The sequence below is a fragment of the Dermochelys coriacea genome, chromosome 3 (assembly GCF_009764565.3).
Source record: "Dermochelys coriacea isolate rDerCor1 chromosome 3, rDerCor1.pri.v4, whole genome shotgun sequence".
Classification (NCBI taxonomy): Eukaryota; Metazoa; Chordata; order Testudines; family Dermochelyidae; genus Dermochelys; species Dermochelys coriacea.
The window spans coordinates 211,338,396-211,358,188 of record NC_050070.1 but is presented as its reverse complement, the minus strand read 5'-3'; the positions used below and the strand labels follow the sequence as shown (position 1 = coordinate 211,358,188).

Sequence of the window (19,793 nt, the reverse complement as noted above, 5' to 3'; positions counted from 1 at the left end):
CTACACAGCATAAGAATATAAGAATGGCCATACTGTGTCAGACTAGTGGTCCATCTAGCCCAATATCTTGTCTTCCATCAGTGGCCAGTGCCAGATGCTCCAGAGGGAATGAACAGAACAGAGCAACTATCTAGTGATCCATCCTCTGTCATCCAGTCCCAGCATCTGGCAGTCAGAGGCTTAGGGATACCCAGAGCATGGGGTTACCTCCCTGACTATCTTGGCTAATAGCCGCTGATGCACCTGTCCTCCAGGAATGTATCTAATTCTTTTTTTGAATCCAGTTATAATTTTGGCCCTCACAGCATCCCCTGACGAGTTACACTGGTTGACTCTGCGTTGTGTGAAAGTACTTCCTTTCATTTGTTTTAAACCTGCTGCCTATTAATTTCATTGAGTGATTCCTTGTTCTTCTGTTATGTGAAGGGATTAATAACACGTCCTTACTCATTTTCTCCATCCTTTTCATGATTGTACAGATCTCTGTCATATTTTCCCGTAGTCGTCTCTTTTCCAGGCTGAACAGTCCCGGTCCTTTTAATCTCTCCTCATGCGGAAACTGTTCCATGCTCCTAATCAATCATTTTTGTTGCCCTTCTCTGTACCTTTTCCAATTCTAATAACTTTTTTGAGTTGGGGTGACCAGAACTGCACACTATTTAAGATATGGGAATAGCATGGGTTTATATAGTGGCATTTTGATATCTACTGTTTTATCTGTCCCTTTTTTAATGATTGCCAACGTCCTGTTTGCTTTTTTGACTGCCACTGCACATTGAGTGGATGTTTTCAGAGAATTATCCACAATGACTCCAAGATCTTTCTTGAGTAGTAACCGCTAATGTAGACCCCATCATTTTGTATGCATAGTTGGGATTATGTTTTCCAATGTGCATCACTTTGCATTTATAAACACTGAATTTCATCGGCCATTTTGTTGCCCAGTCACCCAGTTTTGCGAGATCCCTTTGTAACTCTTCACGGTCAACTTTGGATTTAACTGTCTTGAGTAAATTTGTATCGGCTGCAAACATTGCCACCTCACTGTTTACTCCCTTTTCCAGAATGTCTATGAATATGTTGAACAGTACTGGTCCCAGTACACATCCTTGGGGGACCTCGCTATTTACCTCGCTCCATTGTGGAAACTGACCATTTATTCCTACCCTTTGTTTCCTAACTTTTAACAAGTTACTGATCCAGGAGAGGACCTTTCCTCTTATCTCATGACAGATTACTTTGCTTAAGAGCCTTTGGTGTGAGGGACCTTGTCAAAGGCTTTCTGAAGGTCCAAGTACACTGTATCCACTGGATCATCCTTGTCCACATGTTTGTTGACACCCCCCCCAAGAATTTTAATAGATTGATGAGGCATGATTTCCCTTTACAAAAGTCATGTTGACTCTTCCCCAACATATTGTGTTCATCTATGTCTGATAATTCTGTTCTTTACTGTAGTTTCAACCTGTTGGCATGATACTGAAATTAGGTATACTGGCCTGTAATTGCCAGGATCCCCTCTGGAGCCTGTTTTAAAAATTGGCATTACATTAGCTGTCCTCCAGTCACCTAGTACAGAAGCTGATTTAAGTGATAGGTTATGTACTGCACTTAGTAGTTCTGCAATTTCATATTTGAGTTTCCTCATAGCTCTTGGGCGAATACCATGTGGTTCTGGTGACTTATTACTGTTTAATGTATCAATTTGTTCCAAAACCTCCACTGTTGACAACTCATTTTGGGACAGAGCCTCAGATTTGTCACCTAAAAAGAATGGTTCAGGTATGGGAGTTTCCTTCACATCCTCTGTATCAGTGAAGACCAATACCAAGAATTCATTTAGCTTCTCTGCAATGGCCTTGTCTTCCTTGAGTGCTCCTTTAGCATCTCTGTTGTCCAGAGGCTTCACTGATTGGTTGGCAGGCTTCCTGCTTCGGATGTACGTAAAAAAGCTTTTTTTGTAAGTTTTTGTGTCTTTTGCTAGTTGCTCTTCAAATTCTTCTTTGGGCTGCCTATTTATGCTGTTACACTTGACTTGTGAGAGTTTATGCTACTTTCTGTTTACCACACTAGGACGTTATTTACAATTTGTAAAGGATATCTTTTTGAATTTAACTGCCTCTTTTTATTCTGTTGTTCAGCCTTAGTGGCTTTTTTGGTTTTTGTTGTTGGGTTTTTTTGGTCCTCCCTCTACTTTTTTTATTTTGGGTATACATTTAATTTTAGCCTCTGTTACGGTGTTTTTAAAAACCTTCCATGCGGCTACCAGGCATTTCACTTTTGTAACTGTTCCTTTCTGTTTCACTAGCTTCCTCATTTTTGTGTAGTTCCCCTCTTTTGAAGTTGAATGCTACTGTGGTGGACTTCTTTGGTATCCCACCCCCAGGAATGTTAAATTTGATTACACTATGGTTTCTATTACTGAGCAGTTCAGCTATATTTACCTCTTGCACCAGATCCTGTGCTAAATCAAGAGTTGCCTCTCCCCTTGTGGGTTCCAGGACTCACTGCTCCAAAAAGCCATTATTAATGGTGTCTAGAAATTTTATCTCTGCCTCCCGTCCTGAAGTGACATGTTCCCAGTCAACATGGGGATATTTTGATCCCTTATTATTGTTTTTTATTTTTGTAGCCTCTCTAATCTCTGTGAGCATTTCACAGTCACCATCCTGGTCAGGTGATTGGTAGTACATTCTTACTGCTCTGCTCTTACTATTCAAGAATGGAATTGCTATCCATAGAGATTCTATGGTACCGTTTGAGTCATTTAAGATATTTAGTATTTTTGACTTTATGCTTTCTTTCCCATAGTGCCACTCCCTCACCAGCACAACTACTCTGTCATTGCTATATATTTTGTACCCTGGCATTACTATGTCCCGTTGATTATCATTATTCCACCAAAGTTCTGTGAAGCCTTTTAGACCAATATCTTCATTTGATACGAGGCACTCAAATTCACCCATTTTAGTATTTAGACTTCTAGCATTTGTATACAAGCACTTATAAAATGTGTCAATATTTAGTAAGTGCTTGTATACTAATACTAGAAATCTAAATACTACCATGGGTGAATTTAAGTGCCTGGCAGGATGCTTCCCAGCACCAGTAAACTTACATGCATTATTCTGCTTGAGGAAGTGGCTTAAAAACAGCAGAGTGGTCACGGTAGCTTGGGCTAGCCACGCAAGAACATGGCAAGGTGGGATCATGCACAGGCGGCTAGCCTGAGCCACTGCAGCCATATTTGCTGATTTTAGCACTCTAGCACAAGCAGAGATAGCATGTGTCTGCCTGCCCACACTGGGAACATGTACCCTAGAGTTGTTTTGTCGTGTGGTCACTTTCACTCACTAGGATAGTTCCAGTGGACTAACAAGAGCAGGGCTTTACTTTTTTGTCAAGTTCCACATTTCCTAGTCAAGGTCCAGACTCCAGAGATACATTTTTCACACTGCAATAACAGTAATGATGATAATAAGTAAAAAAAGATTTCACGGTCTGTTCAAAAGCATCAGGCAGTCTGGATTTGGCCCCTGATCTAGCGAATACTAACTTGCACTAACTGCTGCTATGAAGACAGGCGTTAAGATTAGTGCACAACTTTAGCTGCTGTATATTATGTTTACAATCCAGAAGTATGCAGTGACAGCATGTTTTTTGGCTTTTTTATTATAGAGCAGAAAACCCATTAAGTATGCATTCCTTTCTGCTCTGACTTGTTCTCTGCTGGTTAGAAGCAAAGTGTTGCTTTCTTGACATGTCTCTTTTGTCTCAAGAGAGACAGGGTCCCAATTAAATTCTGAATAGCTTATGACCATGCGTAGGAAATGCTTTAGTCTGCAATAATTTTTTAAAAAAATAAATCCAGACATAGGTGCTGCCCCTTTGAAAAGTTACAGGAAGTAGTGTGTACAACATGGCAACTAATGTATATATCTGAATTTCAAAATGTTTTTATATAGAGATATGACTTTCCAAACTATTTCCCCTCCACAAATATTTTTCCTGTTTGTCTCTGCTTTTTAAAATGTCTATTCTCTCGCTGGGAGTATGTGCACAACAGCAGTGTGTGGGTATATTAAATACCAGCATTCAGAGATTCAGGACGTGGGAATGATGCTTTTCTGCTGTATCTTCCTCTGTTCCACTGCAGTTCAGAGACCAAAATATTCTGAATATTGTCATCAAAGTCACTTTGGGTCCCTAGATATCTAATTTTGATTTTCAACTCAAGGTCAGAATTCTCTAGATGTAAGGGCTTGTCTACATCTACAGTGCTGCATCGGCACAGCTGTGCCTCTGTAGCACTAGATGCAGATGCTACCTATGTTGACAGGAGAAGGCCACCCATCAACATAGTACTGTCTGCACCAGGGGTTAAGTCGGTATAACCACATTGCTCAGGGGGGTGGATTTTCTACACCCTGGAGCAACTTAGTTATACCAACATAAGTTCCTAGTGTAGACGAGGCTTAATTATCATAAATTGCACCCTGGTAGCTGCTGCCTCTGTACGAAGCATTCGGGGGTGAAATCATGTCCATATTCAAGACAATAAGAGTTTTGACATTGATTTCAGGGGAGCCAGAATTTCACCCAAGATGCTTAGAAAGTGCTGCTAGGGTTAGGGAGGGCCAGGAATAGTACCTTCTCTCCCCTGGCAACTGGCTCCCGATCATCAGGCCTCCTGAGACCAATCAGACTTCTCCCATGTCCAGCTTCCTTTTATTGCTATGATGCCAGTGTTCATCTGGTTTCTTTTCTTCCCTCTTTTGATGCTTGACTGACTTTCTACTCATTTGCATCCTCCTGCTCTCATCCTAGCTGAATTCAATTTCTATATTGATCACCCATCTGGTTCCACTGCCTGCTGCTTTCCCTTGCTAATCTAGTTTTTGAGATTCGTTTTTGGGCTACCTCCCCTGTTCACTTTTAATCTCTCTTGAACTGTTTTTTGTTTGTTTGTTTGTTTGTTTTTAACCAAACACTGTTATTCCCTGATCTCATTGTCTTTACATTCACTTTATTTGGCTACCATGAGCCCTTTAGCGTTAGCATGAAGCAGACTGTTATTTTGCATGTGGAATTTTTTTTTAATCGACTTAAAATCTACAAAAGCAAAGAAACATAGCAGGGACATTTTTGCTAATGAATGTGCTTCCTTTGCTCTTCTATGATTTGTTTTCAAATGAATGCTTTTCATTTTTCTTGCTGTGCTCTACAGTACAGTGTCAGTACAGGACAGTATAATCATGATCATTTTGATCCATGAAGGACATTTACAACCAAACTAATTAAGATGCAAATGACCAGTACCACACAGCAGTTTATTCACTCTGATATGCAATCTAAGAACAAAATCTAGCCCCGAACGTCTGTGCTGCCCTAGGTCCCAAAGGCTGTTTTTTAATCTATTGATAGGACATCCCTCTGAGTGCGACTAAACATTGGAAGATAATAGTATATGGCAATGGTCAATGCTTATTTTGTACTTTCAAAATCTAGTAGGAAAGATTGAATTTAAGAATCCAATTTCTTTATGAGAAACTAGTTTGTTTTGGATTTAGTTCATTAATGAATAGCTATATTTGAATGGTCTCTTTCAAGGTCAATACACTGTGTCCCCATTTTTATTTTAGTTTCTTCAAAATGCATACTGTTTTGGTGTATGTGGTTTATTTTAGTAAGAAACAATAGCAAATTCAAATGACCCAGGTCAGCTCAAATTTAAAGAAACGTAACCCCGTGCTAGTGTGTAAATAAAAATATGCTCAGCTTCCATTACTTTGGGCAAAAGCCTAAGAGAACAAAACTTATCCTGTATCCTGAAGGGTCAGCAGACTTAGGAAGTGAATTCAAGTCGTATACCTTCCTTGAAAAAGCTCTGCCCCCTACACCAGACATTCACATTTAGGGGCTCTGGGTGAAGGCAAGTCTGTTTGACGGATACTATATAGGCATAGCCCTGTAGTGTCGATGCAGCATACAGCGACAGAAAGGGTTTTTCCTGTCCGTGTGGGAGCACCACCTCCCTAGATATCATTAATTACGGCAACGGAACACTTTTCCATTGACATGGCTGCATCTATACTGGGGGTTATGTCGGTCAGAAATGTGGGGGGTTTCACTCCCCTGACTGATGTAGCTATATCGATGCATCTGTAGACTAAGCCAGAGAGGTAGAGTAGATCAGATGCTATCAGTTGCTGTATGGCACCGTCTCTTGTACCTAGGACCCAAACAATGTAGGGCTTTAAAAATCAGTATTGGCACCTTGAATTGCAGCTAAAACCAAAAAAGGAGGCCAGAGCACTCCCTGGATACTGATTTAATATGCTCTCTGTAGGTAGCATAATTAAAAAAACAGCTGCTGTATTCTGCATCAGCTGCACCTTCTAAGCGATCTTCAAGATATGACCCCTTGTGTAGTGCATTGCATTAATCCAGTCTGCGGGTGACAAGGATGTGAATAAATGGCTAGGTCTGCATGAGAAAGAAATGTTCACCTTTGTACCAAAAGTAGTGGGGGGAGGCATTTTTGGCCACTTGAGCTATGGGTGGATCTGGAAGCACAACCAAAATTGACAAAAAGCGGGAAGGGCCTTTCAGTTATGGGGAGACATTCTCCTGCCAGATTTTCTAAATGTTCCCTTTCAACCTGTGTTGTGATGTGTAACCTATAGGATTCCTTACTAAACTGTGATATGATCCTCATTAACTCTTTAGGAGGGCATTAGAATAGCACTTTTCAATGGGCTGACTTTGTCTTCAGATTTTCTTTAGAGGGTGCATATATCTTGGAATGTGTTTATTATTTACCATTGTCATATACCTGATGGATGGAGAATATCATTCTATCCTTTTCTAGGTTTCAGAGTAGCAACCGTGTTAGTCTGTATTCGCAAGAAGAAAAGGAGTACTTGTGGCACTTTAGAGACTAACAAATTTATTTGAGCATAAGCTTTCGTGGTATATATCTTACTATATGTTCCATTCTATGCATTCGATGAAGTGAGCTGTAGCTCACGAAAGCTTATGCTCAAATAAATGTGTTAGTCTCGAAGGTGCCACAAGTACTCCTTTTCTTTATCCTTTTCTAGAGGCTGTTTGTAATCTCTGCCAGTGATGTGGAAGAAGTCCTCTGCTGATTATTTTTAAACATATCGATGTGTGTTGTGTGGTACTCTCCTTTCTCCCCAAGTACCTCACCTCATGCAGTCCAGGGACAGAAGGTGGAAGCCTGCTGAGATAATTGTGGGTTTCTTAAAGAAATCAACCTTTTAAAGTCTTTATGGCTGATACTTTCCTCCTGAAAATAAAAATATCTTCACAATTTTACATCTTCCTCCACAGGCTGTGTCTCGTTACCAGTGAATAGGAGTGGCTGTCGCTATACAAACCTGGCATGGGCTCTACAGACACGTTGTTATATTTCTGCTCCATGTAGCGTGACAATTCAACAATGCAGGCAAAGCAGCTTTTTCAACAAATGTAAGTCTTGAAAAAAGACCACGTTTTTATAACACGAGCAGTTTGTCTAACACTCTTCTGTTTTTTATACTGACTCTGTCAACTTGAAAATCCCATTTTGTATTAACATTTTGCATCTACAATAGTTACAAACATCAACTAAGATTACTACAGCTGACAAGCTAATGGGGGACAGGAAAAAAAATTTTTTTTTCTTATTCTCCATTTACTTTGTACATTTGACAGTGCCTTGTTCATAGGGTCAGTTTAATAGTTTTCCCAGTGTAGTCAGGGTCCACTCCAACTCCCAATGAAGTCATTGGATTTTTTTTTATCAATAAAAAAAAGGGTGATAATATCCATCTAACCATCTGCCCAGCTACAATATTAGACCTTAACCCTGCAAAGACATACACATGTGCTTAACTGAATAGTTCCACTGGATCCAACAGAACTGCTTGCAGGGCATTAAGTTAATTTTGCACACGTGTTTGCAGGATCAGGTTTTAAGTAACTGATTGATTGGCTTATCTCCATTCTTCTAATTTATACACACTTCTGCTAGTGAAATGATGTATTTATTTTAAACTGTTTAAAGTGAATTAATATGATAAAGATATAGCATAACAAGCTATTACAGTGTGATTATTTTGTGAATTAGATATGTTCTTAGTTTCCTACATATTTATTCCATACAAATCCATGATTAGATGTTTTCTACTCTAGAACGTTTTTCACTAGCAGCTATTTCAGTCTTTAGGTGACTGGATTAAAAAAAAACACTGCTTTTATGACAGCTTATTGTTTGACTCTGTACGGTTCTGAGACAAAATGAACTTTGACTGTTTTTTAAAAACAATTAAACTAATTAATATCGAGTAAGAGAGAATCTCCTCAAGAAGTTAAGCATATAACTCCCTCAGGCACCAGATGAAACAGAAGCTGTTGGGTGCATCTGATAGCCAGCAGCCAAAGTTGCAGTCATTCCTTCAGCCCAGCTGGCTGCATAAAATATGGGGGGTAGCTACATGTGTGGGTGTTGCATGAGATGCCGGAAGTCTGGTGGTTCTGTAAAAAGTGGTGAATTGAGTTTTTAAGTTGGCCCTGTCAGTTTGTAAGACCCTTAATGGTATAGGCCCTGGGTATATTGCAAACTGCCTCATTTTGCCTCTTCTAGAGGCTTGCCTGCATATTAGGGATGCTTTTGCTGCTACTTATACCATCGGGCTTTCAGTAGCATGCCTTGCTGTGATAAACTTTAGGGTTTGAAACTTCCTCTCCTTTCATATTCATCCTAACCCATGTCTCCTCTCTTTTAAAATGTCCCTAAAATGTTGTTTCTGAAAAAGAAAGTAGGTGGCTTCTGATCCTGTAGTTCTCTGCCTCAAAACCTTTTTGCCTCTTTCTCTTTAGAAGACTTCCTTGATTAGTTTAATCAAAACATTTTCAACATTCAAATTGATTAATGTGCTTTGTACATTTAACATTGTACAGTGCCCAAGTCCTTTGGCAGTTCAGGTGTATTAGAAATAATATTTAAAATGTAAATATGAACACTTTATATAATTAAACACAATTTTCAAGTAAAATGTCAACCAAAATGACTGTCAGTACTGTTCTGTCTCATCATTAAAAGGTTACTTCTCTCACCACATATTTTTAAAAACATGAACATCCTAGTAGCAAGATCATCTGTACATCCAGCCTGACCTTTAAAAATTGTAATTTCATTTAAGAAAGAGGAATTACAATTATCTTAGACAGCTTGCAATCCAAACCCAGACAGCTGGCTATCCCTTTCTGATCATACAGCATTTAGGGTTTTTCTTCTTGTCCGCTGGCACATCTCAGTGTGTTTATGATAAGGTAATTTTAAAAGCTGTGTTGTGTTGTCCCAAGTTTTGCCTTTCCCCCTTGGAAAGCAGTTAGGTCTAATTTTCAAATGTGCCTAGAGATTGTGCTTGCCTAGCTTGAGACATTCTGGAAGAGTCTGATTTTCAGAAAGTGCTGAACCTCTGCTCTCTGGAAAGCAGGGCTCTTTACAGTATCTTATGTTGGGCACCCAAAATTTGAGCCACTCTAAATCAGTTTTCAGAGTAGCAGCCATGTTAGTCTGTAGTCACAAAAAGAAAAGGAGTATTTGTGGCACCTTAGAGACTAACAAATTTATTTAAGCATAAGCTTTCGTGAGCTACAGCATGAATGAGCTGTAGCTCATGAAAGCTTATGCTCAAATAAATTTGTTAGTCTCTAAAGTGCCACAAGTTCTCCTTTTCTTTTTACACTAAATCTGCCATCCCTGTATATAGTACATCATGGCTACTGGGATGTAGGTCAGTGCAAGGCACTCAACAGTCTCTGGTTTCCTCCTGTACTTGGGTTGGCTATATGGATTCTGAGCTTAGGTTACCACCATCCTGTCCGTCAATTAATAGAATCTCTTTAGGGGGATGTTTGTAATCCTTTGAAACAATTTATTTTCATATCCTTAGACATCAGTATAAATCAGAGTCAGAAGTTGCCTGTAGCTATCACGCTTATTACTAAAATATAAACTTGTAGGTACAAAACTGAGTCTCTTTATTCAAAATAGAAAGAGCATTGTCTCAACAAAGTTTTAATAAATATTCCTTATGGGCCAAAATCTGTGTGCTTTATATGTCAGAGTTCAAAGATAGTAACCCTTTCAAAGCCTTTGTTGTTGGTGCCATCTGGATACCAAATGGAAATTATTATTTGAACACAATTTGCTTTTATAATAATTATAAGGCATAGACTAGCCATTCTTGGAGCACAGTTCTGGCAACAATGAGGAGAAAGCCTAGCCCAGTGATTAGAAAACGAGACAAGGTATCAGGAGTACAAACTGCTGTCTGACCTTAAACAAGCCACTTACCTTCTCTCTGCCTCAGTTTTCCCATCTGTAAAAGAAAGAAATAATTTTCACCTACTTCACAGGGGTGTTTTGTGATGCTCAGTTAATTGTAAAGTGCTTTCAGATCTTTAGGTGAGAAGAGCTACAGAAATTCAAAACAAGATAGTAATTTAAGTATGAAAGCTGAAGTTGATTATATGTGAGGAAGAAGTTCAAAATTTTGTCAGGCTGCACAGAAAGCAGATCGTTCAGAAACAAGGTTGCTTGGTAGGGTCCCAATTCTGTACGTTATTGCAATGCGCGGGCAGACCTTCTTGCACCCACATGGAGCTCTGCTGATCTCAACCGAGCTTCTGCTACAGAGAACATGATCCAGTTGGTCACCACACATACACATTCTGGAACAGCCCAGAGACCCAAACACTCTGAATGCATACACAAGCTTACAGAAGAATCTTTGACATACATCAATAAAAGCTCAGCCTGGTACATTCCGGGGGACACTTCCCCCTGTCAGCTCTTCATAACAGAAAAGAGTGATATTTAACCACTGCAAGCAAATGCATTCCTATATTATAGTCCATGAAGAAAATTCTACAACTGAATTGTGATCTCGTACCTTGTATTTTCTTTAACAAGTCACAATTCTAATATGATTGAGAATTGGTTCAAAGACCATAGGGCTTGAGCTGATGCAGCTATAGGCAGCAAAGACAAGTAACTGCAGCATAAATACTAAAACTACTTGGCAATACACCCAGAGAGAATCTCTCTGTTATCCAGAATTATACCTGTGCAGAGTGACTTCAACCCCAATCAGCCATACCCCTTCAGTTGCTTCAGCAGACACATCTTCCACAACATCTGCTTACGTATCAAAGTATAATGCTGCAGTGAACACTCATGTATAACTGTGCTACATAAAAAGTATGCTCTTCTGTTTGTATATAAAATTATTGCTCTGTCATCCTTAGGGGATATGGGAAAGGGAAAAACGTAAAACTTTTCATTACTAAAGTATACCACTCTCCTAGGCTATATAATACATGAGAAAGATGGCCACTTCCCTGGTTTCTAAATCAAGTGGGAATAAATCAGCCCAATCGCTGGTTCAGGAGGCTGTGCTAAATAAAAAGAATTTTATTTGGTATAACACTTGGCATTTGGGTTCTTTCTAGAAACATCATTTCACCTATCTACTTTTTTATTAGATTATACTCTCAATATCTCCTTTTCATCCAGATGAGCTTTCTTTGGGCTAATTATTTCATTTCTGTCTGACCCAACTTAATAAGGAACAGAATCTGGGAAAATAGTAATCATTCCTTTCCATATTAAAAGTGGAAAGTTCTGTTGAGAACAGAGCATGTGTACTCCAGATGGACTTAAATTGTTCCAGTGAGGAGAGAGACAGTTACTGACTACTTTTTTCAGTAATAATATAAACAATTACATTTGTTCAACACTGAAGATCTCTAAAATCAGGAAAAGCCAGAGTTAAATTTCAACAGTGATGTTGCACAATCTGCATGCTTTATGTATATTGATTTAAATGCTATATGTTTAGTCAGAAAAACAGGAATGGGGGAAAGCCCATGTTTATAGCTGAGTTCATTATGCTGTTGGAACCTTGAACTTCCTGACTGATTTTTGCGTATGCAAGCTAACTTTGTGTTAATAGTTCAGTGCATTTCAGATTCTTTTAAAAAGGAAAAGGATCCGATTTGCAGACCTAACTAATGCTACAGTGCCCAAATCCCCTTATTGGTGTCAGGGAGGTCACTTCCTTATCACCCTTTTTTTAAAAAAAAAAAAAAAAAAAATCTCAACACTGGAAAGTTTTAACAATCTTTTTTGTAATGGGGTCAACCAGAGTGACCTTCAAAGTATTGTACCATGAGTACAGCATCGATTAGTGAAGTTCAGGATCCCATTTTCAATATTAAGCTGCTATTCAGAAGTAATAATATTTTTCAACTGTTTGACAAAGTAAATTATTCATAGCAGTTTTCATTTGTTATTAAAGTGACGAGCTAGTATATAGCTAGATAGGCTCGTAGTTGGATTTGATCAGGGTTTGGATCATGGTTTCAGTCTTTGAATTCTTAATCTAAAAATTTAATCTCTAAATAGCATTCCCTTTGGGCAAATCACTGAACCGTTAATGTTTATAATGAGCTTTGATATCCTCAGATGGAACTGCTATTGAAGTGCAAAGTATTGTTCATCTACAGTGGGGCAAGATTATTCATTGTGCTGCATGCAGGAGCAGGAAAGCATCTTTTAGGATAGCTTTTTCCAACTCTAAAATTTTCTCCATGATAAGTAGGAAGTAGCTCCTGGGCATCAGGAAATTGCCCACAACTTAGTGAGAATAGTTTCCTGTAGGTAATGTAGGAACAATAATCAGCTAGATTTGTGCAGAATGCATCTGTTTTAGACACATTAGCAATCATACCTAAACTATAGTTATTCACTAAATCAATAATGAAATCCAGTTATTTTTTTTAAAAGTGACATCACTAAAGTTTTATAAACAGGCAGGTTTATAAACTGTCTCCATGACACCTCATCAGGATGCAGAGAAGGCAACTCAGGTTTGTCTGTATGTGAGAAGCCATTGGTAATCAGGGTAGACATTATTACCAAGGTATCTTCTGTGTCTGCAAGGTGGAGAGTATAGGCATTCTCACCCCTCAGAACCTCCTGCCAGGCAATTAGTGTAGCAGTGAATGAAAACAGACAGGAAAAAAAACAGTTGCTCAGCATGTGACACTGAGGAATAGCAGCTAGTGTCCTGATCCTGCAAAGAGTTGTGTACATGCAGACCTTGCACCTGAGCAGTGTCCCATTGACTTCAATGTGGGGGAGAGGGTCCTCCTGGGCATTTCGACTGAAGTGAAGTTAAAATATGCTGTTTAAATACAATTCAAGCACTTTCATAGTTCTTCTGGTGTCTGGGATTTGATGTGGGTCTCCACCCCCGTTTAACACAAGGAATTATTTTCTGTTCAGTTTTAGAATTGTTATGGAAATCCAAATAGTATTGGATGAACATCTCATGTTTAGGGAAAGAAGTCTGCCATTAACTTTTAGGCTGCAATGGGCAAACCTCAACACATGGAGGTTTCATTCAATATCTGGGAAGAATGCTTCTTATGTTTCAACCCCATCAATCTCTAGAAGGCTCTTGTTCTTTCCTTCTTACAACCCTGCAGTAATCCTCAGCTTCCTCAAACTTTCTGAATGTCGAGAAGCTCTGCCAGCCCCTGGGGTATGCCCGATGTGTCCCTATGTGCAATTTTTTAGTGATTTGGCAGCATGCTGTCTAGAATGTAATGTACATTCCAAAGTCTCTTGGATAGACAATAGGGGAGATGGCCAAAGATGAGATCTCCAAAGCTATGCAATGAAATCTTCAGAGGTTGAGAGTGGAATCACCAGAAAAAAAAAAAAAATGGAACAAGGCCATTTTGAGTGTGTTTTGTGTCTATTTTTTTTTTTTAGCTTTGTATTTTATAGAAATTTCCATCTGAGGAACTCTCTAAGTCAGTGGTTCCCAAACTTTTTGAGGCCCCAATCAACTGCATTTTGTCTCTCTTCGTGACTCACATATTTGCCCGGTGCCCTGACACTGGACCCTTAATTCTGGCCTGATATGGAGGGAAGCCTCCCAGGGGTAGAGGGTGTTTGGAGGGGAACATAAGTACGGCCATACTGGGTCAGACCAAAGGTCCATCTAGCCCAGTATCCTGTCTTCTGACAGTGGCCAATGCCAGGTGCCCCAGAGGGAATGAACAGGACAGCTGGTAATCAAGTGATCCATTCCCTGTCATCCAGTCCCAGCTTCTGGCAAACAGAAGCTAGGGACGCCATTGATGGACCTATCCTCCAGGAATTTATCTAGTTTTTTTTTTTTTTAACCCGGTTATAGTCTTGGCCTTCACAACATCCTCTGGCAGGGAGTTCCATGGGTTGACTGTGCGTTGTGTGAAAAAATACTTCCTTTTCTTTGTTTTAAACCTGCTGCCTATTAATTTGGTGACCCCCCTAGTTTTTGTGTTACGAGAAGGAGTAAAGAACACTTCCTTATTTACTTTCTCCACACCAGTCATGATTTTATAGACCTCTGTCATATCCTCTCTTAGTCATCTTTTTTCCAAGCTGAAAAGTCCCAGTTTTATTAATCTCTCTTCATACGGCAGCTGTTCCATATCCCTAATAATTTTTGTTGCCCTTTTCTGAACCTTTTCCAATTCCAATACATCTTTTTTGAGATGGGGCGACTACATCTGCATGCAGTATTCATGATGTGGGCATACCGTGGATTTATATAGAAGCAATATGATATTTTCTGTCTTACTATCTCTCCCTTTCTTAATGATTCCCAGGATTCTGTTCACTTTTTTGACTGCTACTGCACATTGAGTGGATGTTTTCAGAGAACTATCCACAATGACTCCCAAGATCTCTTTCCTGAGTGGGAACAGCTGTTAGCCCCCATCATTTTATATGTATAGTTGGGATTATGTTTTCCAATGTGCATTACTTTACATTTATCAATATTGAATTTCATCTGCCATTTTGTTGCCCAGTCACCCGGTTTTGAGAGAGTCTTTTGTAGCTCTTCGCAGTCTGCCTGCGACTTAGCTATCTTAAGTAGTTTTGTAACTAGGAACTAGTGCTGCAGGTGAGTGCAGTGTGTGCTTGCTCTCCATATCACAAGCCTCTAGGGTCTCTTCTCAACCCGCTAAAGTATTTTAAAGATTTCCACAAGCATCTTTAAATAGCCTTTGAGAGAGCTTCACAATTAGACTGCTACTTTTTAAGAATCTAGTTTTAAAGATTTCTACTTAATGCTTCTTTTGGGATTAGAACAATCAAGAAGAGTTAATGTTATGAATGCAGCTGGCTAAGTTTTTTTAAATCCTCTAAAGGGTAAATCTGTGCTTATCCTTCCTCAAACTTCCACGGGGAATTCTGCAAACAATTTTGGGTTATTACCCCAGGATTATGGAGGGAAATAGAATCAATCCACATCTTTGTCTGTTTTCAGTGGTAGGCTTCCGTTCTTGGATCAGACATTTAATGTAATGATAAAGCTAAGTATTGTGCTTGCAAATAAGCATTTCATGTGCAATTTAAAAATGACACTTAAATCATTTGCTTCAAAATTTTTCTTGTCTATTCAGTTCAGAGATATAGGATTTGGTTCTGTGCCAGATGATCTGTATAATGCTTTGAGTTTACTTAGCACCTTTTATCCAAAGATCTCAAAATGCTTTACAGATGTGAATATAAAGGGCTTCTCATGAGAGGGAATGGGGAAACTGAAGCACAGAAGCAAAGGCCCAGATTATAAAGGCATTATACGTTTGCTCAACATTCCAAACCTTAAGTGATTTAGGTGGTCAACTTCCATGTTCAGAAGTGACTTCAGTGATTTAGGCTTAGGTTCTTGAGAGCCTGTGTCACTCTTGAAAATGGTACTTAGCCATCTAACTTGCTTAGGCTTTGCATTGCTGAGTGGAACAGTGATTCAGATTTTAGAAATTTGGGTTTGAGTGATTAGCTGACAGTCACACATGAAGCTAATGTCAGATTAAAGAATAGAAAACAGAATTCTCGATTCCTAGTCCCCTTTTCTAATCGTGCAGATCAGTCATATGCTATACTAGTAGTGAGAATCAATCAAACATTACTCTCTCTCTCCTGTACTGACTCTTCCCCATTGTAGGACTTAAATAGAACCAAAAGTTAATTAGTTTTTTTTCCTGGCCAGCTTTGTTACTAGTGTTTTGTGAATGTACCCCAGAATTCAGGTGATCTAACAACTTCGGTGGCTTTGAGGTCACCTTACTTGGACTGCCAGCAGTTTCAGGCCCCATCAGCACTAATTTCCACCATCTTAGAAAACCATAATTAAAAATAGCCGCAGCTAACATAGATGTGTTGGTTATGTGGACTGGCATAATGTGGTGTAAACTGGGCTCCCAAGTGTCATGCATTTGGCAGCCCTGTCACACCAGAGCTTCAGTTATGTCTTCTGGTTGCTAGAAGCCACAGTAGCACCTACCAAGTGGGCTGGTAGGCTCTCTCTTGTGCTGCTCTCCCTGCTGGATCCAAGGACTGGGAGAGGTGAAGGGTTGTCAGCAGCAGCATACGGTGATAGGTCTGTCCATTATTGGCACCCAACTCCCTCACCTTGCCTGCTGCCTCCTGAGCCAGCTGCATCTGGCTCTCCCCAAGAAACGCCCCCCATCCCATTCCCTAGGAGCAGTCCCAGTACCACCCCAGCAGCTACCCATACCCTAACAGCAGACACTCCACTCCACCATAGCATCCCACCCACACAGCTGCCTCACCCTCCCCTGGCAACCCTACTTGCCGCTGCCAAGTTTGGACCACTCCATGCTGAAGTCACTGCTTGGAGCAGGGTGTGTTGACCATAACCTCAGTCCTCTTATCGGCAAATTTATAAATATGCAAATTAGCTCATTAAGTAATTTGTATAAAGTGTTACACAGGGAGCTGTGCAAAACTTGGCAGCTATGTAGTGATCATCTAGAATGAAAATCAGTCTAGAAATGTAGTCTCTTGTGTGGTGTTTACTGCTGGCAAATCTATGTTAGCTGAAACAGTATTTAAAAGCTGTTCTAATAAGGAGAAAGAAAGAGTGAATTGGACTTTAAGATGATCATGTCTTTCATGATGATTTCCTTTTAATCTTTTTTTTTTTTAAGTATGCATGTTAATGGAACATTTCCACAATTTACATGTGTTTAATGCTGTTAAATTCAAAGTAAACATTATAAAGTCAAGTGTTTTTCATCTGTGCCTTTCCTGGAGTCATTTAATGAGGTTTATAGTATGGTGTTCTCTACATTAATCTGATAAAAAGCTTTATTGCTGCTTGTTGGAATACAGGCTCTAACTACAGCCTTAGCTTTTGCTAAGAATGGAAAATGCTGCGTTTCTTGCTCTGATTTTCCTGTGGTAGGGCAGGCTCTGGTTTACTGAAAAATCAAACTAGAAATCTGACATGTTACTGGGGTGGCCCTAGTTAGCTTTGTTTTGATTTCCATTTCAAGCTTTGCTTTTGCTTTTTATTGCCTTTTCTTGCAAATACAATAATCATTTCAGTACTGTTGTTGGTTTGTTTGGTTTTTTTTGGTAGTGTGATTTTACTGTATTTGCTGCCACCTGTGGGCTGGCCTGACAGAGAGCTTTTAATTTCTGATTTAAATATTAGAAATTTTGCTCTGATTGCCGTATCTATTGTAACTTCTATTCTATATATTTATCTTTCTAGATGTAGGTTTAAAATTCTATTGGCACACTGTCAGCAACATTCTGTGAGGAAAGGGAAAAGGCATTTCACTAACTTTGCTTTTGTTCTTTCCAGCTCTCTTCAGGAATTTCAGTAGGCAGGACTCCAGAGTTCCTCTCTTGTGAAGGGAGGATAAACTTTGGACATTCTGGACTAAACTAATTGTAGGTATAAATCAACAGGTTTTCCCAGCTTCACATCTGAGATTGATTTGGCTCACTAGCATCTTAGTATGTCTGTTATGAGACATTTCAGAATTTGTTTTCTGACTTGTTTGCAGTGTTGAGGACTGCCAGATTGTGTCCTGGTTTTGAATGGTATGTGAAGGATAATACAGAGGCAGAAATAAGGTTGTTTTTGTGACTTTAACTGTTCATTTCCATACTTGCAAGTGTTGTACCCTAATTTCAACCTTAACTGCAAGCTAGCTAGGAGATCTAATTCTCAGATATTAGATAAGAGAATCAATATTCTTAAAAGCACTCTGTACTGTCACAGTAGGAAGTGCTTTGTCAGACCTGGAGCAGCAGTTCCTATTGTGACACTGTACTGTTAGAGGGAACTGATTCTCTGATAGGCTTGTTACTGTAGAATAAAGAGGAAATGGACTGTTTTTAGTGATTCATGTATGAGATGGCAGGTGGTGTGACAAGTGGATCTGTGGATACAGCATGCAGGGGTGCTAAGAGGAAGTATCTGTGTTGATAAGGGAAGGAAATAAGTTCACAACTGCTGAAAGGCAAAATGAGGCAGTAGTTCTGGGGAGTTGAAAACGTGTGTGAGAAGCTGGAGAAGCCAACCGAGAGCTGCTGGGGGCAGTAGAAAGGGAGAAGAGCAGAGACTTGAGAGATGCACATAAAAAGAATTATTGTTCACAGCATTAAGGAGCATTAGGAGGGGCTACATGGAATACTTGTGCACAAAAGATGTTTACTCCTTTAGAAATGACTAGGGCAATTTAAACAATAAATACCCCTCTTCCATGTTATTGCCCCAAGGTTTATTCTCTCTGTCAAGCATGTTTTCATTGCAGTGCATGGGACTTCAATTATGTGCTCTGTATTTTTGAGTGTTCTTAAATGGTGCCTTTTAGAAGCATTTCTTATGTACAGTGCTGCTCGGACTATTGAAATACTGTTCTGTACAATAAAACCCTACTGCACTGCTGCAGAAAGCTTACCAGAGATATGTACATTCAAAATGGCCACAGCTTCAGACTCTTGAAAATAGAGCCTTGCAGAACAGCTAGATGTGTTGTGCTTACAATAGTCTTAAATAGAATGGTGATGGATACAGAAAAATCACTTGTTAGAGTGGAGGATATTGCAATATATTCTGTAGTTCATCCTGCCAATACATTTTTTCCTTGAAGTAGAATATACACTCCTCTACTTTAGAATAATTTATTTTGAACAACTCTTGATTACGGAGAGGCCATTTTGAATTTTTGAGCATTTACCGTGGAACTTATTTATTGGGGTGATATACCAAGAGTGTTATGACATAATATTTTTAGGCATCAAATTTGGTGCATACATAAACCTTATGGGACCTTTTGTAGATAGGACACCATCTTTAAATTGTACCTGTAAACTTTAGTACTAGTTTACATCCATGTATATTAAAACCATTAACACTGAGACACAGTAATGAATTTTGTCAGACCATAAACATTATGCCATTTCTGTGAAATATAACACTTTACATTTTCCAACACTGTAATACCCCACCCTGTCTCTGAATATTAGCTTGCTAACGTAAAGTATCAGAGCTAGGATTATGTGCTTACAGAAAAAGGGCCCATCATTGATCACCTCTTAGCAGAAGCTGGAAATGTGTGGTAAGATTTATGTGCAATCTTGCAGTTATGGTCATTTCTACTGTATCTGTTTTGCAACTCTTGGGGTATGTTTTCGCTAGAGATGGAAGGTGTAAAGTCCATCTCAAGAAGGCATATCCAGAAGTGACTATTTATCCTAAAAGTCCTTTCTTTATCTCTTGGTCTCTGGAGAATTCAGTTTGAAGCAGTATATGCAACCTTTTCAGGAGGTGGTACCTCTTGGGAAGTGTTACAACCTGAGTGAATTTGCTTAATCACTTTCCACTGATCTTAGT

At 39.3% G+C, this 19,793-nt stretch overlaps 1 protein-coding gene across 3 annotated transcripts in view; it reads left to right on the top strand.

Moving 5' to 3' along the window:
- The window catches only part of MRPS5 (mitochondrial ribosomal protein S5), a 107,923-nt gene that overhangs the window by 20,825 nt on the left and 67,305 nt on the right, over positions 1-19,793 (top strand). For all 3 annotated transcript variants that reach the window (XM_043512212.1, XM_038397820.2, XM_043512213.1), the window contains exon 2: positions 7,357-7,494. In XM_043512212.1, coding sequence (XP_043368147.1) covers positions 7,357-7,494 — 138 coding nt within the window. The remainder of the gene's footprint in view (positions 1-7,356; positions 7,495-19,793) is intronic.